This window comes from Zootoca vivipara, chromosome 7, assembly GCF_965207765.1.
Source record: "Zootoca vivipara chromosome 7, rZooViv2.hap1.1, whole genome shotgun sequence".
In the NCBI taxonomy this organism is placed as follows: domain Eukaryota; kingdom Metazoa; phylum Chordata; class Lepidosauria; order Squamata; family Lacertidae; genus Zootoca; species Zootoca vivipara.
The window spans coordinates 87,859,792-87,880,443 of NC_142590.1; the positions used below are offsets into that span (position 1 = coordinate 87,859,792).

Consider the following 20,652-nt stretch of genomic DNA (forward strand, 5'->3'; position numbering starts at 1 on the left):
AAAGCCAATGAGAAGCAGGATATCTTGCACTTTTTTGGAAGATACCCAGATCCAGGTTTGGTGGGTCTTCGGGGGAAATATATCTCTTATGATTTCGCCCATGCCTTTCTATGTATGTGCTGTCAGATGTGGCACAATGCTCAGATCCCCACTTTCTCTAGCTGATCAGATCCCCACTTTCTTTAGCTGAAAGTGTCCTGACCTCTATGAGGAAACTCTCCCAAAATCAGAAGCCGGAAGCCTGCCCAGCTTCAAAGACCCAAAGCGGAAACTCCGTTTACCTTCCTTTTATTGGCAAACTTAAACTAAATATCCTTCAATGTAATTGTTTGCCCAATGCACGACACATAGAGTTAAGTACCAAAATACATTAAGCATTGGACAAAGGATTAAAAATTCATCATTGCCCCAGAAATATGAACCCTGGCTGCTGACAGTTATAACTTCCTATGTCCTTGAAAAGGTAATAAGCAACTGGATCCTTCCATTTATTAATTCGATCAGATTATTTATAGCTGGCTGTATCCCATGGGCTCAGGGCTAGGGTAACAGAAATTTAACCCATCTACCTTAAATCTCTGCCCAGGAATCTAATAATTGAGTCCATAGGAAATGGATGCCAAAGTCTCAGAATGGAGCAATACAGAAACCAGGATTTTGTGGGCATCACTGAGATCTCACTGGCCTTGAGTAGCATTTTAGGAATTTTTTAATTAGCACGTCACTTATATCCATCTCTGAGAATGGAAGAAGTCCTTTCTTACACTCTCAGAAAGGAAGGGCAATGAAACGGGATACTAGACTGCTGGTTGTATCTGCTTGCCAACCAGATTCCCCTTGTGCTCAGGGGTCCTTTGCATTTCTCTACAGCTTTCTAGGGTTGTAGCATAGGTCCTTACCCTTCTGAATACCCTTCTGAATACCCTTCTGAACCCTTTCAACATGTCCCCAAGGACACATCCTTAGATAGCAGTTTTCCAAGGCCTCTCGTTGGCCTTGTACATCTCACTCCCATTCCTTTGACTTTGTTTCCAACACATCCCACTTAGCGATTAAAACCTTTGTTCTGCTTTGACCTCACCTCCTCCCCCCCCCCCCGCCTACGACTTTCCAACATGGGGTTTCATCAATAATGAATTACTGTTTATTCAATTGTTTCACTTCTCCTACTTTACCCAAAGAGGTTACATCAGCCTCCCAGCTCATCAGGATCGGAGAGGTTTCTAGAGCAAGCAGAGGGTTTCGGGGAAGAGCGCATCATGTGAGCCTGAACTGCCTTTCCATGCTAAGCTGTAATGAAAGCCAGCATCTCGGGGATATAGAAAACGCCTGGAAGCTCTGCTATGTTTTGCCCTCCGCATGAAATATGAATGGTATAAAGCCAATAGCAGGGAAAAATCAAACTCTGAAAGGTCACAGCAGTAAAATGCAATGCTAAGAAGGAAGCATAACATTGAGGTGTGTGTTTAAATGAATTCATTGCTGATTCTTGCTCCACAGGAATTGATAGAAGCATATAGGAACATAGGAAGCTGCCTTATAATGAGTCAGAAGACTGGCCCATCTAACTCAGCATTGTCTACTCTTACCAGAAGCTCTCTGAATCTCTCAGAGATTCTCTCCCAGCCCAACTGGAGATGCCAGGCATTGAACTTGGAACCTTCTGCATGGTTCCATTTAGCTACAGCTACACCACACTGGCCCTGATACGTTCTGTTATAGCTTTATTCAATCTATGACATGTGGAAAACCCATAAGTAGGGCATGAGTGAAATAGCACACTCCTAGTTATGATCCCTGGTAACATGTAATCATCAAAACCAGTACCATTGATAGTCTTACCCTTCATGGATGTCCTTCACATGCTGGGGATTGAAGTAGGACTGCTACCACTGAGCTAATGAATTTCCTACACAATCACCCCACCTGCAAAAAAACACATCGTGCAGATCTCTTTCTGTGTGCGTGTGTGTTAATCTGTTCTGTGGAAAAGAGAGTCAATTGCCTTAAAATGTCCCCAAAGTCTTCTAAAGACGAGCATCCTCTGGCAGTAGCAAGAATGGATTGGGTGGCAGCGGGCGGAGGGAAATTACTTTTTTCCCGTTGTCTCAGCATGGAAGGCGAAGAGTTTTTGATCTATGTATCACAGCACCATCCATCAAGGCGTTTGCCCACAGGAGAAGATGCTTCAAGGTCAACGTAGGCAGGAAATTATCAAGAGGAGAATTAGGACAATGGAAAGGAGGGAAGCAAGGAAGAGGGGGGGTGGAGAACCCATGAGAAACGAAGAATCCACGGTGATCCAAAAGGTGCTGAACAAGCCTAGCTTGTAATAGACCTAGAATGCATTTTTCCATGATAGATGGGTCCCATTAGAATTCTATTAAAGCCCAACAAATGCTTATACACATTACAACTTTTGACCTGCAGAGACAATTGCAGCCCACCAGGCATGTAGGGCAGCCCACTTTTGAAGGGTGGCTGAACCTGCTTTTCCTACTTTCCTCTTACTGTGAACTGCATTAACATGGCAAGCACTGGGGGATGGGCTGTAGCTCAGCAGTAAGGAAGTTCCTTTGCATGCAGAAGGTCCCAGATTCAATTCTCAGCATCTCAAGGTAGAGGTGGAAGAGACTCCCTTTCTCAAGCCCTGGAAAGCCAAGTTATTGTAGACCAGCGGTGGCCGACTCCCAAGAGAGTTAAAAACTGGCAGTGATCTACCCCCTTTTGGGGGGTTCAGATCAAAGTTGTTGACCTTTTTTTAGGAAGGGGGAAAGCCATGCTTTTTTGGCATGCAGGGCAAAAATGTTGAGCTTGCTTTTTTTTAGGGGAGCCAAACTTGTTGAGCTTCTTTGGGGGGAGCCGGTGATCTACCACAGACATCCAGTGATCTACTGGTAGATCATCTACCTGTTGGACATGCCTGTTGTAGACAATAATGAGCTACAGGGACCAATGAACGGGTTCAGTATGAGATAGCTTCCTGCGCTCCTTTGTCAAACATCTGGGAGACCACTGCAGGTGTGCTGGTCAACTGTGTTCATTTTCTTGGGTAATAATAATAATAATATAATAATAATAATAATAATAATAATAATAATAATAATAATAATAATTTATTATTTATACCCCACCCATCTGGCCAGGTCCCCCCTGCCACTCTGGGCGGCTTCCAACACACATTAAAATACATTAAAATATCACAGATTTAAAACTTCCCTAAACAGGGCTGCCTTTAGGTATTTTCTAAATGTCAGGTAGTTGTTTATCTCTCTGACCTCTGATGGGAGGGCGTTCCACAGGGCGGGTGCCACTACCAAGAAGGCCCTCTGTCTGGTTCCCTGTAGCTTTGCTTCTCACAGTGAGGGAACCACCAGAAGGCCCTCGGTGCTGGATCTCAGTGTCCAGGCTGAACGATGGGGGTGGAGACGCTCCTTCAGGTATACAGGACCGAGGCCGTTTAGGGCTTTAAAGGTCAGCACCAACACTTTGAATTGTGCTCATGCTCGGAAACGTACTGGGAGCCAATGTAGATCTCTCAGGACCGTGATATGTGGTCCCGCTCCCAGTCAACAGTCATCAGATGTGCAGGCTGGAAACAGAATTCTGCTTAAGTAGGAGATTCCTTCCCTGAGGCAATGGGCCAGTTTTCCTTGTGCCTGGGTACAGAGAGGCTGTGAGCCCAAGAAGCACCATCTACATTGCACATTTGCAGCACAATCATACCGCTTTAAACAATCATGGCCTTCCTCAATGAACTCTGGGTGCTGAGAGGAAACTCCTGGGAAGAGGCCGTTGTCTGTGGAAGCCGCTCAGTTGTGGAATTCCCTCCCCTCAGAGGCACACCTGCCAGCTTCATTATGCTGAATACACAGCTCTCATACCCTCCGACATTTCTCTGATGAAAATAGGGGCGTCCTATTCTGATGATTGTTGTTGTTGCTGCTGCTGCTGTTTTCTTTATATCCCAGCCATCTGACAGGGTTGCCCCAGCCACTCTAGGTGGCTCCCAACATATATAAAAACAAAATAAAACATTAAACATTAAAAAAAACCTTCCCCATAAAGGTCTGCCTTCAGATGTCTTCTGTAGGTTGTATAGTTACTTATCTCCTTGGCTTGTGGGTCGCAAAACTCCATAGCCTTCAACATTTCTTCGACGGAAATAGGGATGCGCCAAGGAAAAGCAGGACATTCCAGGATCAAATCAGAAACCAGGACAGCTTCTGTAAATCCGAGATTGTCCCTGGAAAATAGGGACACTTAGAGGGACTGGAACATTCCCTCCTGTTGTTGTTGTTGTTGTTGTTGTTGTTGTTGTTGTTGTTGAATAGGACGTCCCTATTTTCATCAGAGAAATGTTGGAGGGTATGGTGTCTTCTGTCTGAAACCCTGTGGAGCTGCTGCCTGCCAGTGTAGACAATACTGAGGTTGACAAACCAATGGTCTGACTCAGTATAAGACAGCTCCCTCTCTTCCTAAGGTTCCCTGGCAATTGATCTGGAAGAGGTTGCCCTCAGGTTTTGATCCCACTTGGCGTTTGATTTCACATTCACCTCTTTCCCTCCATCTCTTTTCCTCTTGTTGGAGGCAGGAATCCGTCAAGTGCTAAGCAGCCCCCGCTCTTTTGTCCCTCTGGGAGACATATCCAGAATGTGCTAAAATATAAGACCCAATTTCCCAGAAGCCTTTAATGGAGCCATGCCAGTCTCTGCGGCCTGACGATGCTCCCTCAACTTCATCTGTGTAACTGTCTGAAAATGTAAATCTACCATTTGAAAGACAAGAGATTCCAACTTGTAATTTCAGATCCTGAATTATACATGACTCTAACCGGCACAGTTCATACCGCACCGCATGAAATCAGGCCCTTATTCTCCCTTAAATAAAATAAAGTGAAATATGGAGACTTCTTTTCAAATTAAAGTTACTTTGAAAGAAAAACGGTGCTATGAATAATAGACCCTCCCGCATGTCTCTCCCATCTTCCAGACATCCACGCACGCCCCCCAAGATTTAAAAAGTAATGCTCTTCAAATATTTGAGGGTCAAGTTCTGACCTACATTAAAGTTTCTTTCAATTTGCCCAGTTTTAAATATTTTAATCAGAAATCGAAGAGAGCTGGAAGGAGGGGGAAATGGTAAAGAGGTAGGAGGGAAGGACTTCAGAGAGAAGATTAAAAGAGCTGCATGGATAACCAAACGGTTATGCAGAGACCTCATCATTATTCTGCTTTCAGATGGAGCCTAAGGGGAAAGGAGGAGAGAGCTGGGCTATTTATGGCAATAGAGATCAACCATCCTTAGCCCTTCAGCACTGCAGTTCTGGGCAGCGGTTCCCCCCCCCCCCCAAGAAAAATAGGTGCCAGAATGCACCATGAAGTTGTTACAGGAAGTTGCCGGGCGACTCGGGGCAGCCCTGAACAGATGCCGGTTTGACAACAGCTTGTGGAGGTGCTAAAAGCTACGGCAAGCTGACTCCCTAGCTGGTTTGGGGGTCGCCCCTGGTTCTGGTGCAGGACAAATAAATGTGCCCTGCCTCCCTCGTTCTCTTGGATTCAGGTGGATGGCCAGGGCAGCTGGGAAGTGCCATTGCACAAATGCGCGAAAGTGCAATGGTAAAGGCTTGGCTGGAAATCTTAAAGCCCACCGCTGCTACACAGAGATCAATTCCCACCAGCATGGCCCTTTCCATGTTAATTGTTTCCAGGGAAAATAAATCCCACATCTATTTGCAATCCCGTTAACTTGGGAAATCATGGGAACTGGATTCCAACTGCATCTGGAGGGCACCAGGTTGGGGAAGGATGCCAGGGCCTCTGGGCATTCTTCTTGGTAGAGCTCCGAGCAGTAGGTTCATCTTACCTTCTTATGCACTCATCTCAGCCTGCCTGCATGTTAAGGTCAGCGACAGGCACTCTCTCCTGCCCACCTCTGATACATAGCTGCCAAGTCTCCCGTATTCCCCGGGAAATTCCCGTTTTTCCAGCTGTTCCTAGCTGAAAAAAATGGATTTTTTTGTTTTCCCCCGGTTTATTCTGGTGCGGTGGCCATTTTGGAACTGGGCGGAGCATGCTCAGAAGCGACTTTTGATGCTGCTCTGCCCAGTTCCAAAATGGCTGCAGTGCGACTTCTGGCATGGCGGCCATTTTGGAACTGGGCAAAGCAGCATCAAAAGTCACTTCTGAGCATACTCCGCCCAGTTCCAAAATGGCGGCAGCGCTACTTCCGGTCTGCTACTTCCGGCCGGTCCCTTACAGCAACTTGGCAGGTATGCTCTGATAGCCGTTAGATAGTTGAGTTCTAGGAAAGAGCCTTCTTTGTCATGGCCCCGTGTCTCTGGAAAGCCTTTTGTCTTGGGTCTGGCAGGCCTTGTCATTATTACAGATGGAGGAAGGACCCACAGTACCAAAAGGGGTTCACCTGATCTGTTCCAAGTAAAGGTAAGGTAAAGGACCCCTGGACGGTTAAGTCCAGTCAAAGGCGACTACGGGGTGCGACATTCATCTTGCTTTCAGGCCAAGGGAGCTAGCGTTTGTCCACAGACAGCTTTCTGGGTCACGTGGCCAGCATGACTAAACTGCTACTGGCGCAACAGAACACCGTGACGGAAACCAGAGCGCACGGAAAAACCATTTACCTTCCTGCCACAACGGTACCTATTTATCTATTCTCACTGGTGTGCTTTCGAACCACTAGGTTGGCAGGAGCTGGGACAGAGCAACAGGAGCTCACTCCATCGTGGGGATTCGAACCGCCGACCTTCTGATCGGGAAGCCTAAGAGGCTCTGTTGTTTAAACCACAGCGCCACCCGCACCCCAGATTAGGTAAGGGTGCTGAGGGTTGTTAGGAGACCCTAGTTCCCCTCATAAAAGCTACAAGAGATCCATGGGGGAAAGGGTTGATTGTTATTACTCTGGAAACTGTAGCTCTGTGAGGGTGAATAGGGGTCTCCTAACTACTCTCAATGCCCTTAGCAAACTACAGTTCCCAGGATTCTTTGTGGGGAGCAGGGAGTCACCACTGGCGAACTGGTATAACAGCACTTTAAACTTATGGTGCAGGTGTGCCATTGGCAGCGTTTTATTACTGAATTGTATTCTTTCTTCTTCTTTGGCGATCCCTCATAGCCAAGTAAGATCGTCTTCCATAAACACCATTTTAACAGAGAGACCGTAAGTGACTGTGGAGGCCAATTCTGGATCCACACGTCCTTCCATTGTGGGGACATTGGTTTCTGGGTGGGAGTTGATCACGGTGTGTATTTGCCAAGCGTGCCTTCCTCTTAGCACGTTTATCCCTTGCGTCCTGAGTTCGAGTGTCTTCAAAGCCCATGACGCCTTTGGTAAAGGCTGTTATCCAACTGGAGCGCTCGCAGGCCAGTGTTTCCCAGTTGTTGGTGTTTATACAGTACTACACTTTTAAAGATTTGCCTTGAGAGAGTCTTTAAACCTCTTTTGTTGACCACCAACATTACGCTTTCCATTTTTACTGTGGGGCTGACTGCCTCTTTATTGCTTACTGCTGACTTTGGTTTAAAAGGGTTTTGTTGTGTGTTTTAATCCTGCAAGCTGCCCTTAAAAGCAACCCCTTAAAACATTTATTAATAATCACTACAGCAATCTTTCACCATACAGCCATATATTTAATTTTATATGTCATATGAAATCCAATGGAGCGAAATTATTCTCTTTGGCAATACTGAAAGTGGGGGGCAGGCCCCAGCAACACCCAAGCTCTCGCCTGCATTTTGGAATTGCAGGCAAGATCCCACCAGCAGCTGGTGAAGATGAAATCACGGCAATGTACAGATGGCAGCCTGCAACCTTTGCTTCCCACCCCCCCCACTCTCTTCATTTGCTGGGGGGCAATTATTACTGGTGGAAAATTAGCATATGCCGGTGGCTCTCATGCTAGCTTTTGCTGTAGCATCTGCCGTCAAAGTCAACATTTGCCATCTTTCCTGGGAGCGTTCCAGGCTGTCGTTTGGAAATGGAAACAGCCAACAGGCAAGGTAGGTTCTTCTCTGATGAAAATGGGGAGACATTTCCTAACTCCATTTTGGCACATGGGCTCTTGGAAGAAAACGATCTGTCTTCCCTCCCTCCTGCATTGCCATACAAGCACTTTGACCTCATCCTGAATCCCAACTCTGTGCTGTGCAGCTGCTGAGGCACATGGCTGCTGCAGAACTTTGAGGGGGCCTGTCCTCTTCATTGCAAAATTTGGGGGGGGGCATTCCCTGCCTCCCCACCCCAACTGGCGCACCTGTAGCTATTGAACGGGAATGGATATTTTGGAAAAGACAAAGCAGGAAACAGGGAAGGGAGATGTGCAGCAAACCTGCACAGATGCTGTCCACACCTTGATGTAGCATATGAAAGCCACTTTCATGTGTAGGGCTGAAAACACAACACACACACACACACACACACACGCGTCTTTTAATTAGCACAGGGCTCTGCACCCTGGCAAAAAAAACCCAGCAAATGAGGAGCGCAACAGGATGAACCCCTCCTATCTCCCCCTCTCTTTTACTTTCCAGGGAGGCAGGGTCAATAAAGCCATTTGACTTGTCTGTAGCACAGTGGGTCAGGGACGGGGAGTGGAACGAGAGAGCCTGTTCTGCTCCTATTTGCGTTTAAATGAGATTAAGAAGACAGGCAAGGCTGCCTTTAACCCTCAGAGACAAGGGCTGCAAGGCCCTGGATGGCCAGTTTCAAGCAGCATCTGATTAGTCCCAGTTTTTCCCTGCGGGCTTTCTTCCCTCCACATCTTTCACAAAGGAAAGGGCCTCTTTCCCCACTCAGCCAGCAAAGGTAAGGAAACGCAGGCTGTGTGCAAGCCCAATTGTACCCACAGACGGCATCATCTGCCCCAAAGCTGAACCTTATTTGTGCTTCGGTGAACCCCCCCCCCCGAGTGTGCATGTTGCTCCCCTCTGTGTGTGCACGCTCTAAAGTTGACCTCCTCCCTAGCGAGCAACCAAGTTTCCGTCTCGCAGGGACGTCGCGCAAGGCCTCATATTTTTGTCGTCCAGCAACTTGGGCATTAGGCGTTTGACCTGCGGACCAAACCTGATTCATTAAACCAGTGTTTCCCAACCAGTGTGCCTCCAGATGTTTTGGGACTACAACTCCCATCATCCCTAGCTAGCAAGACCAGTGGTCAGGAATGATGGGAGTTGTAGTCCCAAAACATCTGGAGGCACACTGGTTGGGAAACACTGCATTAAACGTGCAAATGTGTTTTAAAAATAATGGTCACAGGAGAGGGAAGTCAGTTCAGGACTGGGACCACCCTGCGCAGGGATGAGAGGGTGGATTAAACCTTCTCCCCAAGCTGTGATCCTGACAAAAATCCCCCACCCCTGGAGCTGCTATTTCCCCGGGGAGGGAAGCTGTCATAAACACAAGATGTGCTTTTGTCCGGCGGTTCAGGCCCTGCAAGAGCTTGCATTAAACAGCCTTCAAGAAACAGTCTTTCAAAAGGGATGTCTTTAACCCTCAAAGTTTTTGTCTCGAACGGCATACCTTAACCGTCAATAAAATTTGGCTGGTGTGCCTCCTCGCCCAGTTTAAGATGGCAGTTCTTATTACATCTCTTCCAGTCTGCTGCCGCCTTAAGAACTTGGTTGTCACTTCTGCTCTGGGCTCCCTCCTTTGGGGAATATAAACTGTCAGGGGTAAGGAGCAGGGCTTTCCATTTGTACCTGTTGCTTTCAATCACATGTTGTGCTAACTTTTAAAAGGCAGGAAATAATTGTATGTAAGAACACCTCCCCACATTTTCTTGTGTGAAATTGCAACACCAAACTCCCGTGATTTTCTGAGTTAATGGGGTTGCAATCTGTTTTTTTCTTTTCTGGAAACAACTTGGAAATGAATGCCACTAGATTTCCAGTAGCGGCATTTGCGTTGTGAGAAAGATCACCTAGAGTGCAGAAATTATCAGGTAAAGTAAATATCTGTGATATCTGAATGCAGCTGGCGTTGACCATCCCTAGGAATATATCCATACAGGGGGTGAAAATGTAAGAAGAACCTGCTGGATCAGGCCAGTGGCGCATCTAGTCTAGCATCTTGTTCTCACAACCACAGATTTGACCATGAATTCATCCTGGGGAGTGTACTCACACGAACATAAAATTGCTGCCTTGCCATAGCTATGATTCTCTGATTCACACATTACATCTGCCATGTGACAGAGAGGACTAAGATCAGCTCGCTTGGTAAAAATATAGAGGGAGACATAGAGTGTTATATTCATGCAAAACAAAGCAAAGCAGATTTTAGAAGACGGTGGCTTCCATTGCTGAGATGCTAGAAAATGTACGCGCTCTAGTGGCATTTTATGAAGACAATAGACTTTTTTGTTTCAGTTTACGCCACAGCAAACGAGAATCAATTACAGGGCGGCACCAATTACTGTGGCATGTTAATGAAAAAAATAAATAATTGAGGGTATGGATAAACATAAGCGCTGTGACATTTGATGGCAACTTTTGTGCAAACTGCTGGCGTCTGCAGGAACAGAAGCGGGGGGGGGGCGGTGCGCACCAGAACGGCTTTGTTTTCTGACGGGGTGTATTATTATATCCTTGGGGGGAGAAGCACACAGCCTTTGCCTAATTGGATTCTCTCCCTCTCTGCAACTTCTTCTTCCCCGACGCTCACGCATAAATATTTAAATCGCAGTCACGCTGGCTGGTAAAGTTTTTGATGTACCTATTGCTGAGGCAACGCTCCTGCTATATCGGCCTGAGTCTTCCTTCTCTTTGTTTTTCATCTTCCTGGGTTTACTTTAAATGAACAATCTCTCTCAGCACCAGAGTCATATCCTGGTGTGATGGGCTGAGGGCCTTGTTTTGTACAGGTTGAAAAGAATTTGAGACGAGTGGGGAAATCCATCATATTCCTGCGTGCGCACACACACACACACACACACCAAGTTTATGAAATTTTTAATTACTGTTGGATTTAGGGCAATGAGTGTGGGGTTTTGTTGTTTGTTTGTTTCGGAGAGGGCAGGATCCAAAAGAACTTTGCAGTTATTTGTATGTTCCCAAGGGGGCTTTGCCATCACGCTTCTATTGCCTCTCCTCCACAGTCTCCCCATGAAACTAAGGAGAATTTCAAAAGCATTTCCCATGTGATCTCAACCCTGTTCAAACAGTATGAGTCAAAAGCCCCCACTAAAGAACACCTTAGATCTCAGCCACAGTGTTCAAGTCCTGAAATCAGCAAGTTGACGACGACTCCTGTCATCAACAGGAGTCAAAAATCAAGTTTATATCCACACACACATGCTACATCCAAGGCCGGCACGGCCATTGGGCAGAGGGAAGCAACCACCTCAGGTGTCAGGCTTCGGGGACTCAGATCCCACCCCCGGTGGCAGTAATTAAGCAGATAAAACGAAAGGAGCCTTCTTACCAGATAGTTTCTTTAATAATCACAGCGAGAGACACAGCAATGCATATCTCCTCAGAAATGGTGTTGCTCCCAGTTAAGGTACACCCCCTCTGTCCCCATTAATCTACATCACTCCTACGTCGGATAATCTGAGCTTGTTGTCTCTGCGCTTTCTGTTCTGTCACACTCAGAGCCCGTCTTGTCCTAGGCGAAAGGGGGAGGTTAGGAATGCTGTCCAAGGACACTGAATCTGCCAGCTGTCTCTCTCCTGGTGTTCCCTCTTCTAGCTGTTCCTCACCCAATATTTCCCAGCTTTCACCCTACAGACTATGCCCCTCTGCAAACCACTGTTCAAAATAAATACTGTCCTCCTGCCACAGCACCTCCTTGGCTCTTCCCTTCTGTTGGAGACTTTTAGAAGACATCTGAAGGCAGCCCTGTTTAGTGAAGCTTTTAATGTCTAATATATTATTGTATTTTAATATTCTGTTGGAAGCCGCCCAGAGTGGCTGGGGTGTAAATAAATTATTATTATTATTATTATTATTATTATTGGAGGGCAGAGGCAAGTGCTCTAAACCAGGGGTGGCCAACTCCCAAGAGACTGCGATCTACTCATAGAGTTAAAAACTGGCAGTGATCTACCCCCTTTTGGGGGGTTCAGGTCAAGGTTGTTGAACTCTTTCTATGAAGGAAAGCCCTGTTTTGGGGGGATTCAGGTCAAAGTTTTTGACCTTTTAGGGAGGAGGAAAGCCACAATTTTTGGGAGTGCAGGGCAAACTTGTTGAGCTTTTTTTTTAGGGGAGCTAAAGTTTGGGGGGAGCCAGTGATCTACCAGTGATCTACCACAGACGTCCAGTGATCTACCGGTAGATCACGATCTACCTGTTGGACGTGCCTGCTCTAAACTAATCTAGCCAGCAGCTCTCAGGTGTAATGGGGGTTATTGCCAGCATGGATGTCCAGTCGCCAACCAAGTCCAGTCGCCTTCTGATCATGGAAGCAGAGGAGCTTCCATCTTGGAAATGTCTTGGGTCAGCTCTGGCTACATCCACAGAAATTCCTTCTTTTGCACAGCTATCAAAGGTGCTGCTGTCATCTCCTGTTTCCCCCTGGCCACCCAAGCCCCATGGATCGAAATATCCAACTGGAATTTATAATCCTGATTCACACGTAATGCTGAACAAAACAGTGGCTTAGCTTGAACTAGCAAAGGGAGTGGGTTCCCAGACCAAAGATCGCAGCTGCTGCACTCCTTCCTTGGTTCTGCTGCACTAATCCAGGACTAAGACAAGGTTTGGCTTACCATTACGTCCAAACTCAGGTGTGTGTTTTGTTTACCCCAGACAAACCATGAGCAGTAAATGAAGAACAACCATGGGTCACCGTTGGTTGTTTTTTTCTGGAGTGAGACTTCAGTTTTAGTTTTTACTTTTAAGTGCTTTATTGATTAAAAACTTTATAACAAAAGTGTACAATAGATATTATAGGCAAAATGAGAAATAAAAAATAAACGGTTATTCATTCTTTAACTAATGCTTGCTTTGTACATCCCTTTTGTGATTAAATTTGTCAAGACCTCCGATCTTCCCCCGCACTCCCGATTTAAATTTCTTAAATACGCGCTTAAACTTTACTTTCTCCATATTATTTGACTTACTCTAACTTTTGTTTTATACAATTATCCTATTTACACACCTAAGCTCAATCAAGACTTCCCAACGGATTGGTCTTTTGACAATGTTCTTTTACATAAACTCTGTAAATATCCCACTCTCTGGAGGGGAAAAAAAATATTTTCCATCGTGAGACTTTAGTTGAGATTCCTGGATTGCAAGGGGGTGGATTAGATGACCCAGGGGATTCTTTCCAACTCTATGATTCAATGAGACAAACTATGAGCCTGGGGTTGATATGTGATGCTACCCCAAACCATGGCATAGCCCTAAGAAACACAGCAGCAGCAGAAGTGGGGCAGGAGCGTAACAGCCTGATCTTCACCCCAGGAACCTGAACCCTTGGCTTACACTGGGCCATGGTTTGGCTTAGCATGCAATACAAACTGGTTTATTCACTTTCCCTTTTTCTCTCCCCACCCCCACCCCCAACTCTCTCTTTCACACAAACGAGAACATGTGGCACCAGCCACTGGAAACCTGAATTCAAAATATGGTATGTCTTTTAAATATCTAGCATAGGAGTCAACTCCTAGGGCAGGGGTCAGCAAACATTTTCAACAGGGGGCCGGTCCACTGTCCCTCAGACCTTGTGAAAAATAGTAATGAACGAATTCCTATGCCCCACAAATAACCCAGAGATGCACTTTAAATAAAATGACACATCCTGCTCATGTAAAAACACCAGGCAGGCCCCACAAATAATCCAGAGATGCATTTTAAATAAAAGGACACATTCTACTCATGTAAAAACATGCTGATTCCTGGTCCGTCCGCGGGCCGGATTTAGAAGGCGATTGGGCTGCATCCGGGCCCCGGGGCCTTAGTTTGGGAACCCCTGTCCTAGGGGCTGAGGTCCCTTTGGCTCCCCCAATAAAATATTTGAGGGGGCCACTCCAGCCACAAGTTAATGGGCATTGCCATTCAACTGTTGTGCATGAGCCAAATCTTGTGACCGATTATGCACGGCAGGGCTTACCTGCCCCCCCCCCATATAGAGTGGTACCTCTGGTTGCAGACATGATCTGTTCCAGGGTGCTGTTTGCACCCTGAAAAGTCCATAACCAGAGCAGTGCTTCTGCGCATGTGCAAAGCGCAATGGAGCGCTTATGCGCATGTGCAAACTGCGCAGAACGCTTCTGTGTGCACGCAGAAGCTCGGAAGTAAACACTTCTGGGTTTGGCGCGTTCTTAACCTGACAAAACGCAACATGAAGCATTCGCAAGAAGAGGTATGACTGTATTGCATTGAAATTGGCACCCTGGATATCTAATACACAAACGTGGCCATTCTGAATTGCTGAAATGGGCCCAGTTTCAGATATGAGGGCGTCCACTCACCGCCACCAGAATCTGCATTGCACTGTGCATGACCTCGATGTAGCGATATTCCAAAGCGCAACCGATCACGGAGACGTAGGAATGGCTGTCCAAGCCCTTGATACCGACCATGGGAGACTCCTTCCTTACGCATCCAGGACCATTTTCACTCCACCAGGACTGGTGCCGGGAGATGTTAAAGGTCAAGAGCTCACTCTCCTGCAGAGGGAGAAAACACACACAATGAAAAAAAAACAACCCAAAATATTAATCTAATTAAAGAGTTCACATTTCCAATCTCTAGCTGCTGCTGAATCGAGGTTCACTTTGCATAGGTCCACTCCCTGGCTTCCTCAGTTAAAGAAAGAAAAGGATTACAATAAATAATAATAATAATTTTTATTATTATTATTATTTAATTATTTTTTATTAGTTTTTGCATACCACATATTCCATTATCAAACATTTGGGCTCATTACATTCATTATCTTTACAAATTCTCTATAATTCTCAAATAAAAATTCAACTTAGTATAGTAATAATAACAACAACTCTTAAAGTTCAAACCTAAAGTTACAAAAATTTCTGATGATCGACTTCCACACTACTTTCTTCTGCTGTTTTTATATCCATATGTTTGGTTGCGCGGTATAACATTCCTTATGGTTTCAGTCTATTTTCAACATTCTTCATAGCGTTTTTAAACCTTCATCCTCTTTCTTTTTGTACTTATATTTTCTGGTTTAATCCTCTTTGTGTGTGTGTGTGTGTGTGTGTGTGTGTATGCCTATTTATTTATTTTTATTTTTTTACTATACATTGTACTTGTATTTTCTATCTGTATGTCCAATAAAGATTTCTAATTTGTTGTTGTGGGTTTGTTTCCTTCTGTGAGTAATTTCTTATTTAAGATGTTATTTTGTTTCAACTATCTTATCTATATACAGTATGCTATAAATTTCCCCCATTCTTTCATGTACACCTCGCTGCCTTGCTGTCTTATTCTCGATGTTAGTTTTGCAATTTCCATATATTCCATATATTTATACCCCGCCCATCTGGCTGGCTTTCCCCAGCCACTCTGGGCAGCTCCCAACAGAATATTAAAAACAGGATAAAACATCAAACATTAAAAACTTCCCCAAACAGGGCTGCCTTCAGATGTCTTCTAAAAGTCAGATAGTTGTTTATTTCCTTGACATCTGATGGGAGGGCGTTCCACAGGGAGGGCGCCACCGCCGAAAAGGCCCTCTGCTCATGCCTTAGAAATTTTATTCATTTATTAATTATTTGTACTTGCAGCCCACCAAAAGGTCCCGGACAGGTTACAAAAATATAGCAATAAAAATAAGTACCAGGTGCCGTTTTATTTATTTATTATTACATACATGTCCCAACTTTTAATCTGAGGCTCTCAAGTACATGTTCTCTCCCTTCCCCGTTTTATCATCCCTTCCCCTACATCCACCTGCGAAGTAGGTTAGGCTGACTGGCCCAAGGTTGCACAAGCAAAAGTCCTTCCATGGAGATTCCACTGGTGGGGCGAGTTAGGTGAATCCTGCCTCATATTTCTCTGCAATTTGCCATATAGATATAGATGTGTGTGTGTGTGTGTGTGTGTGTGTGTGTGTATAAATAATCCTCCTGGAAACTCGCCATCCTTTTATTGCAAATTTCTCTTAAAAGCACACCTTTTTTTGTACAGTGGTACCTCTACTTATGAATAACTCTACTTACGAATGTTTCTACTTACGAATGGAGCTCCACCCGCCATCTTGGATGCGGTTTAGATAGGATTTTTTCTACGTATGAATTTTTAGATAGGGTTTTAGATAGACTTACGATTTTTTTCTCCCAATGCATTCCTATGGGATTCGACTTACAAATTTTTTCGACTTACAAATGTGAGTTCAGAACTCATTAAATTCATAAGTAGAGGTACCACTGCATGCGGTTTTGACAAATATGCCCATTTTTGCAGTGATTTCCATTTATATAATGCAGCTTGGTATGCAGTTCTGCCTAATAGATGTTTTTATGTACATGACATATGCACTTTTAAACATCTTGTTTGGCTGGATCACAAAATTCAGGAAAGTGTGAATTTCAAAGGCTATGGTTCGCACACTGGTTCCAAGAAGTGCAAATTAAACAGATTCTCACGCAAACAAAACCAAATTTCTCCTCCACCCCTAACTGCAGAGATAGCACACTGTGTACTCACAGAGAGAAAAACACAGCATCTGTATTCATGCGAGTTGACAAGCCAGAACTGGAGTTAGAATAAATATTTTCCTAACGGGCCGGTTTAATTTCCTCTGTGCCATGAGCACTAAGCATCCTCCATAAATTCTCTTGCCAATTCCCTTTGGTATTCTGATGCATTGCACGCTCAGGTCTTCTATTGACCTCCATCACAATTAACCTCTTGGGTCAAATTACTCCAAGAAACTGACCCCTGGCATGATCGATAGCTGCTTAATGTACACCTCCCTGCAGAATTCCAAATCATCTCTCCTCTGCTGCTTCAGTTATCATGTGGATCCCTTGCACCTAACTCCACCTGCCTGCTTGGTTCCCCATTTGCTTCCCTGGATTTTGTAGCTGACTGTATGCTGGGGACAGTTCAGGAGTCTGCAGGGAATAGGAAGGACACACCAATTCCTAATAGTAACAAACTGGTGTCACCCGGATGTTCGAGACCCTCCAAGTGTCCCTATTTTCCAGGGACAGTCCCAGATTTACAGAAGCCACCCCAGTTTCTGATTTGATCCTGGAATGTCCAGCTTTTCCTTGGGGTGCCCCTATTTTCCTTGGAGAAATGTTGGAGGGTATGATGTTCTGCACTACAACTCTTATCTGCTGGCTGGGGCTGATGGGTGCATTCGTCCAAAATATCTGGAAGGCACCAGGTTGGGGAAGTTTGAGAAGGCCCTCTCTGAGAAGGCCCTCTCTGCCTTCAGCATCACAAACATAGAATTTCTGCTCATTTCAGGTGCTTGCTCCAGTTTCCCAGCATGGAAGTGTTGGTAGGAGATATAGACATAGGTGCTAACTCCCAGATTGAAAAATCTGGGATCGGCACCGGAAGTTGCGCTGCGGCCATTTTGGAACTGGGCAGAGCAGCACCGGAAGTCGCTTCTACACGTGCTCTGCCCATTTCCAAAATGGCCGCAGCACCAGAAATTGCTTCTGCGCATGTCCAGAGACTCCAGACATGCACAGAAGGAGCCTTCCCGGGCCAGTAAGAATCTGGGGGATTTACGTTTTTTTAAAAAAATCTGGGCTGCCAGCAGGAAACGGCTGGAAAAACGGGGGTTTCCCGGGGAATACGGGATACTTGGCAGCTATGGATATAGATTACAAAAGATATAGATTGCAAGATCAGCTTGCAAAAGCATTTCTTAACCAGAGTAATGAGGTACAGTTAACATCTCTTAACTCAACGCAGCTTAAAGAACCAAACACCTTTTCACTCCAGGCGGCAGATAAATAATGCGCCCTGCAAGCACCCCGACCAGATTACTTTTATATTGCAGATAAAGCTGTGATCATTTAATTGTCTTGCCTCTTCCTTGTGCTGCTCATAGATGTCCCTCTGCAACTGGCAGAGGCAGCTGAATCAATCACTCTGAGCCCAAGACTCAATGCTCCCCATAATCCAATGAGTTTAATCCATTTAAAGGCTGGCATCTCTAAAAAGTATTTCCAAGCAAAACAATACATTTCACTTACACGTTGCAGTGGGGACAGGGATGGGGAAGGGGTGGATACTGTTTTGTCTCAGTCAGGGGGCCTTTTATAACCTGAGGGATGCATTTCCTTATGGGCAAGTGGCGGTGGGATACCAAAGACAGGTCAGAGGATGAAGTGGAGGCAGAATGGTTGGATACTGAACAAGCAACAGGCTTGAGTGAGAGAGAGGAAGCAGGGGCAGAAAGCCCTGCAGATGCAGGACAAGCGGTGGCGGCGGAGGAGGAAGGGACAGAGACTGCAGCAACTTCACAGGAGCCTGCTAGTCCTGCTGTCAGGGCCGTCTTACCCATAGGTGCTAGGGGTGCAGGCCATCCAGGCACCGGGCTCTCAGGGGCGCCAGGCCAAGAGTCCGGGGCCCAAGAGTTGAGTCCAGGGAAGAGCCCACTCATCGTTTGGAGCACCGCGAGTTCGGAGGCGACCGAGCCAGCGAGACATTGAGGCAGCCAGCTGACTTCGCCCTCCTGCACGCCTGGGACTGGGCAACCTGGGGGGGCACCGGGGATCTTTGCACCCCGGCGCCCCATATGCTTAAGACAGCCCTGCCTGCTGTATTCAGCTCCCCTCCTTGCTTGTCTCCAATGGCATGGAGGACCTTGCATGTAGCAGAACAAAGAGCACAGAAGATCTCTCCTCAATGAAGCTGAAGTCTGCTTGGAAAACATCTGACTGATGAGGAGAAGTAGAGGGAAGTAGGAGGCACAGGTTGTCAGTTCCGGCAACTACTTTTCTGGGAACCAGCCTTGCCCAGAGGTTTCTCTGTTTGCATTCTGTTTCCTTGAAGAAAGAATCAACTTCACTGCTCATCTCTGAGTCTCCACAAACAAACACATCTCTGTCCTCCACCAAGGCAAGCAAGAGGCATTATCAAAGTTTAAGCGCACAGTCCAGCCATGTAGGAACACCCAATGAGGGCCTGGCCACTGGAGGGATGCCTTTGGCATCTGGGTCTGGGGTTCCCCACCCCTCCTAAGTGGCGCTCACATGTCTGCATTTTGCACATGCCTAAAGCAACTTCATAGATGTTGTTCCCACAGCAGCCATCCCAGTGCTTCAGGGAAGCCAACATGCAGGACTTGAACCCAGCCCAAAGGAGAGGTCCGTTAAGAGTAGGAAGGGCAGAAATGTTTTAAATAAATAAACAACACCTGAGTTTTCTCCACCCCCAATTTGTTTCCATTTGCTCTATGATTCTGCAAACCTTCAGAATCATTCTGGCCCCAAATTCTTTTAATGAACTATTACAAGCATTTCCCTGTTTTGAGTCAGTTGTTTTCTCAGTGCCCTAAGACTAATATACTCTTTTGACCAGGATCTTTGGCTGCAACTCTCTGGAGGACACCTGCACTGATGGAGAGTAATAGACGAAAGCTCTCAAGGCGAATAGCTTATTGACCTCTGTCAGTAAAGAGAGCATTAGCTGGGAGACTAGAGCAACCATCCTCAAGTTCCCCTTTGCAATCTTCCCACCTTAGCTTTCTTTTCTCCTGCTTAGACACTGCCATCTTCAACCCACCTGAGGTTTCATTAGCACGGGGATCTCTTGCGCAAGCAAGCTTTCCCCCATTCATTTCAACGGAGGGAGCAGATCTGAACATCCATGCACACAAGGTGTCTGCAAGCACCAGCTCCCTCCACTGAAGTGAATGGGAGAGCTATTTCCAAGATGGAAAACCTAGAAACCCAGCTGACTGTCAGTGGAGACAATATAGAGCTAGATCAGGGGTCCCCAAACTAAGGCCCGGGGCCCAGATGCGGCCCAATCGCCTTCTAAATCCGGCCCGCGGACGGTCCGGGAACCAGCATATTTTTAAATGAGTAGAATGTGTCCTTTTATTTAAAATGCATCTCTGGGTTATTTGTGGGGCATAGGAATTTGTTCATTTTTTTAAAAAAATACTCTGACCCCCCACAAGGTCTGAGGGGCAGTGGACTGGCCCCCTGCTGAAAATGTTTGCTGACCCCTGAGCTAGATGCATCAATGGGTCTGACTTCTAGATGTTGTAGTAGACAAGTCATCCACCAGGGCTTGAAGGCAATAGTCCTCTCTTGCAGTTGCTCACCAGTAAGTGTAACTCATTGGTCCACTGTCCCTCAACTTGGAGGTTTCTCCTTTTCCATCATCAGGGCCAGATTTAGAGAACCTGAACACTGAACACTGCAATGACTACCACCAGCAGCTTTCTAGGGTCTTAGACAGCAGTCTTTCTCATCTCATGCCTGGGATTGATCTGGGACCTACTGTATGCAAGGCTAAGGGCCTCTCCCATCTCCTGAGTCAGAGTCTTGCAGCACCCTCTCCAATGACAACTTCATTTGACATTCAGACAGGAGTTTGTGGGGGAACCACACGACTCATGTCTTGAATGCAGAGGCGAGGTTGGGGGGGGGGAAGCACACCAAGAATGCATATCTGTAGGACTATGAAAATAATATACAATTTTCTTTATAGCCATCCATGCACACCACTAGCCATGCACCACACACAT

General features: G+C 46.0%; 1 protein-coding gene across 2 annotated transcripts in view; it reads right to left on the reverse strand.

Annotated features, from left to right (window-relative positions):
- NKAIN4 (sodium/potassium transporting ATPase interacting 4) overlaps window positions 1-20,652 on the reverse strand; it is a 90,439-nt gene that overhangs the window by 20,348 nt on the left and 49,439 nt on the right. Inside the window, exons 4-5 of one of the 2 annotated variants that reach the window (XM_088674730.1) lie at window positions 14,432-14,629; window positions 11,427-11,619 (exon numbers count right to left, since the gene is read on the reverse strand). In XM_088674730.1, coding sequence (XP_088530856.1) covers window positions 11,551-11,619; window positions 14,432-14,629 — 267 coding nt within the window. In that variant the 3' untranslated portion in view covers window positions 11,427-11,550. Of the gene's footprint in view, window positions 1-11,426; window positions 11,620-14,431; window positions 14,630-20,652 lie in introns of those variants that run through there. The other variant, XM_035121708.3, reaches the window with a different exon arrangement.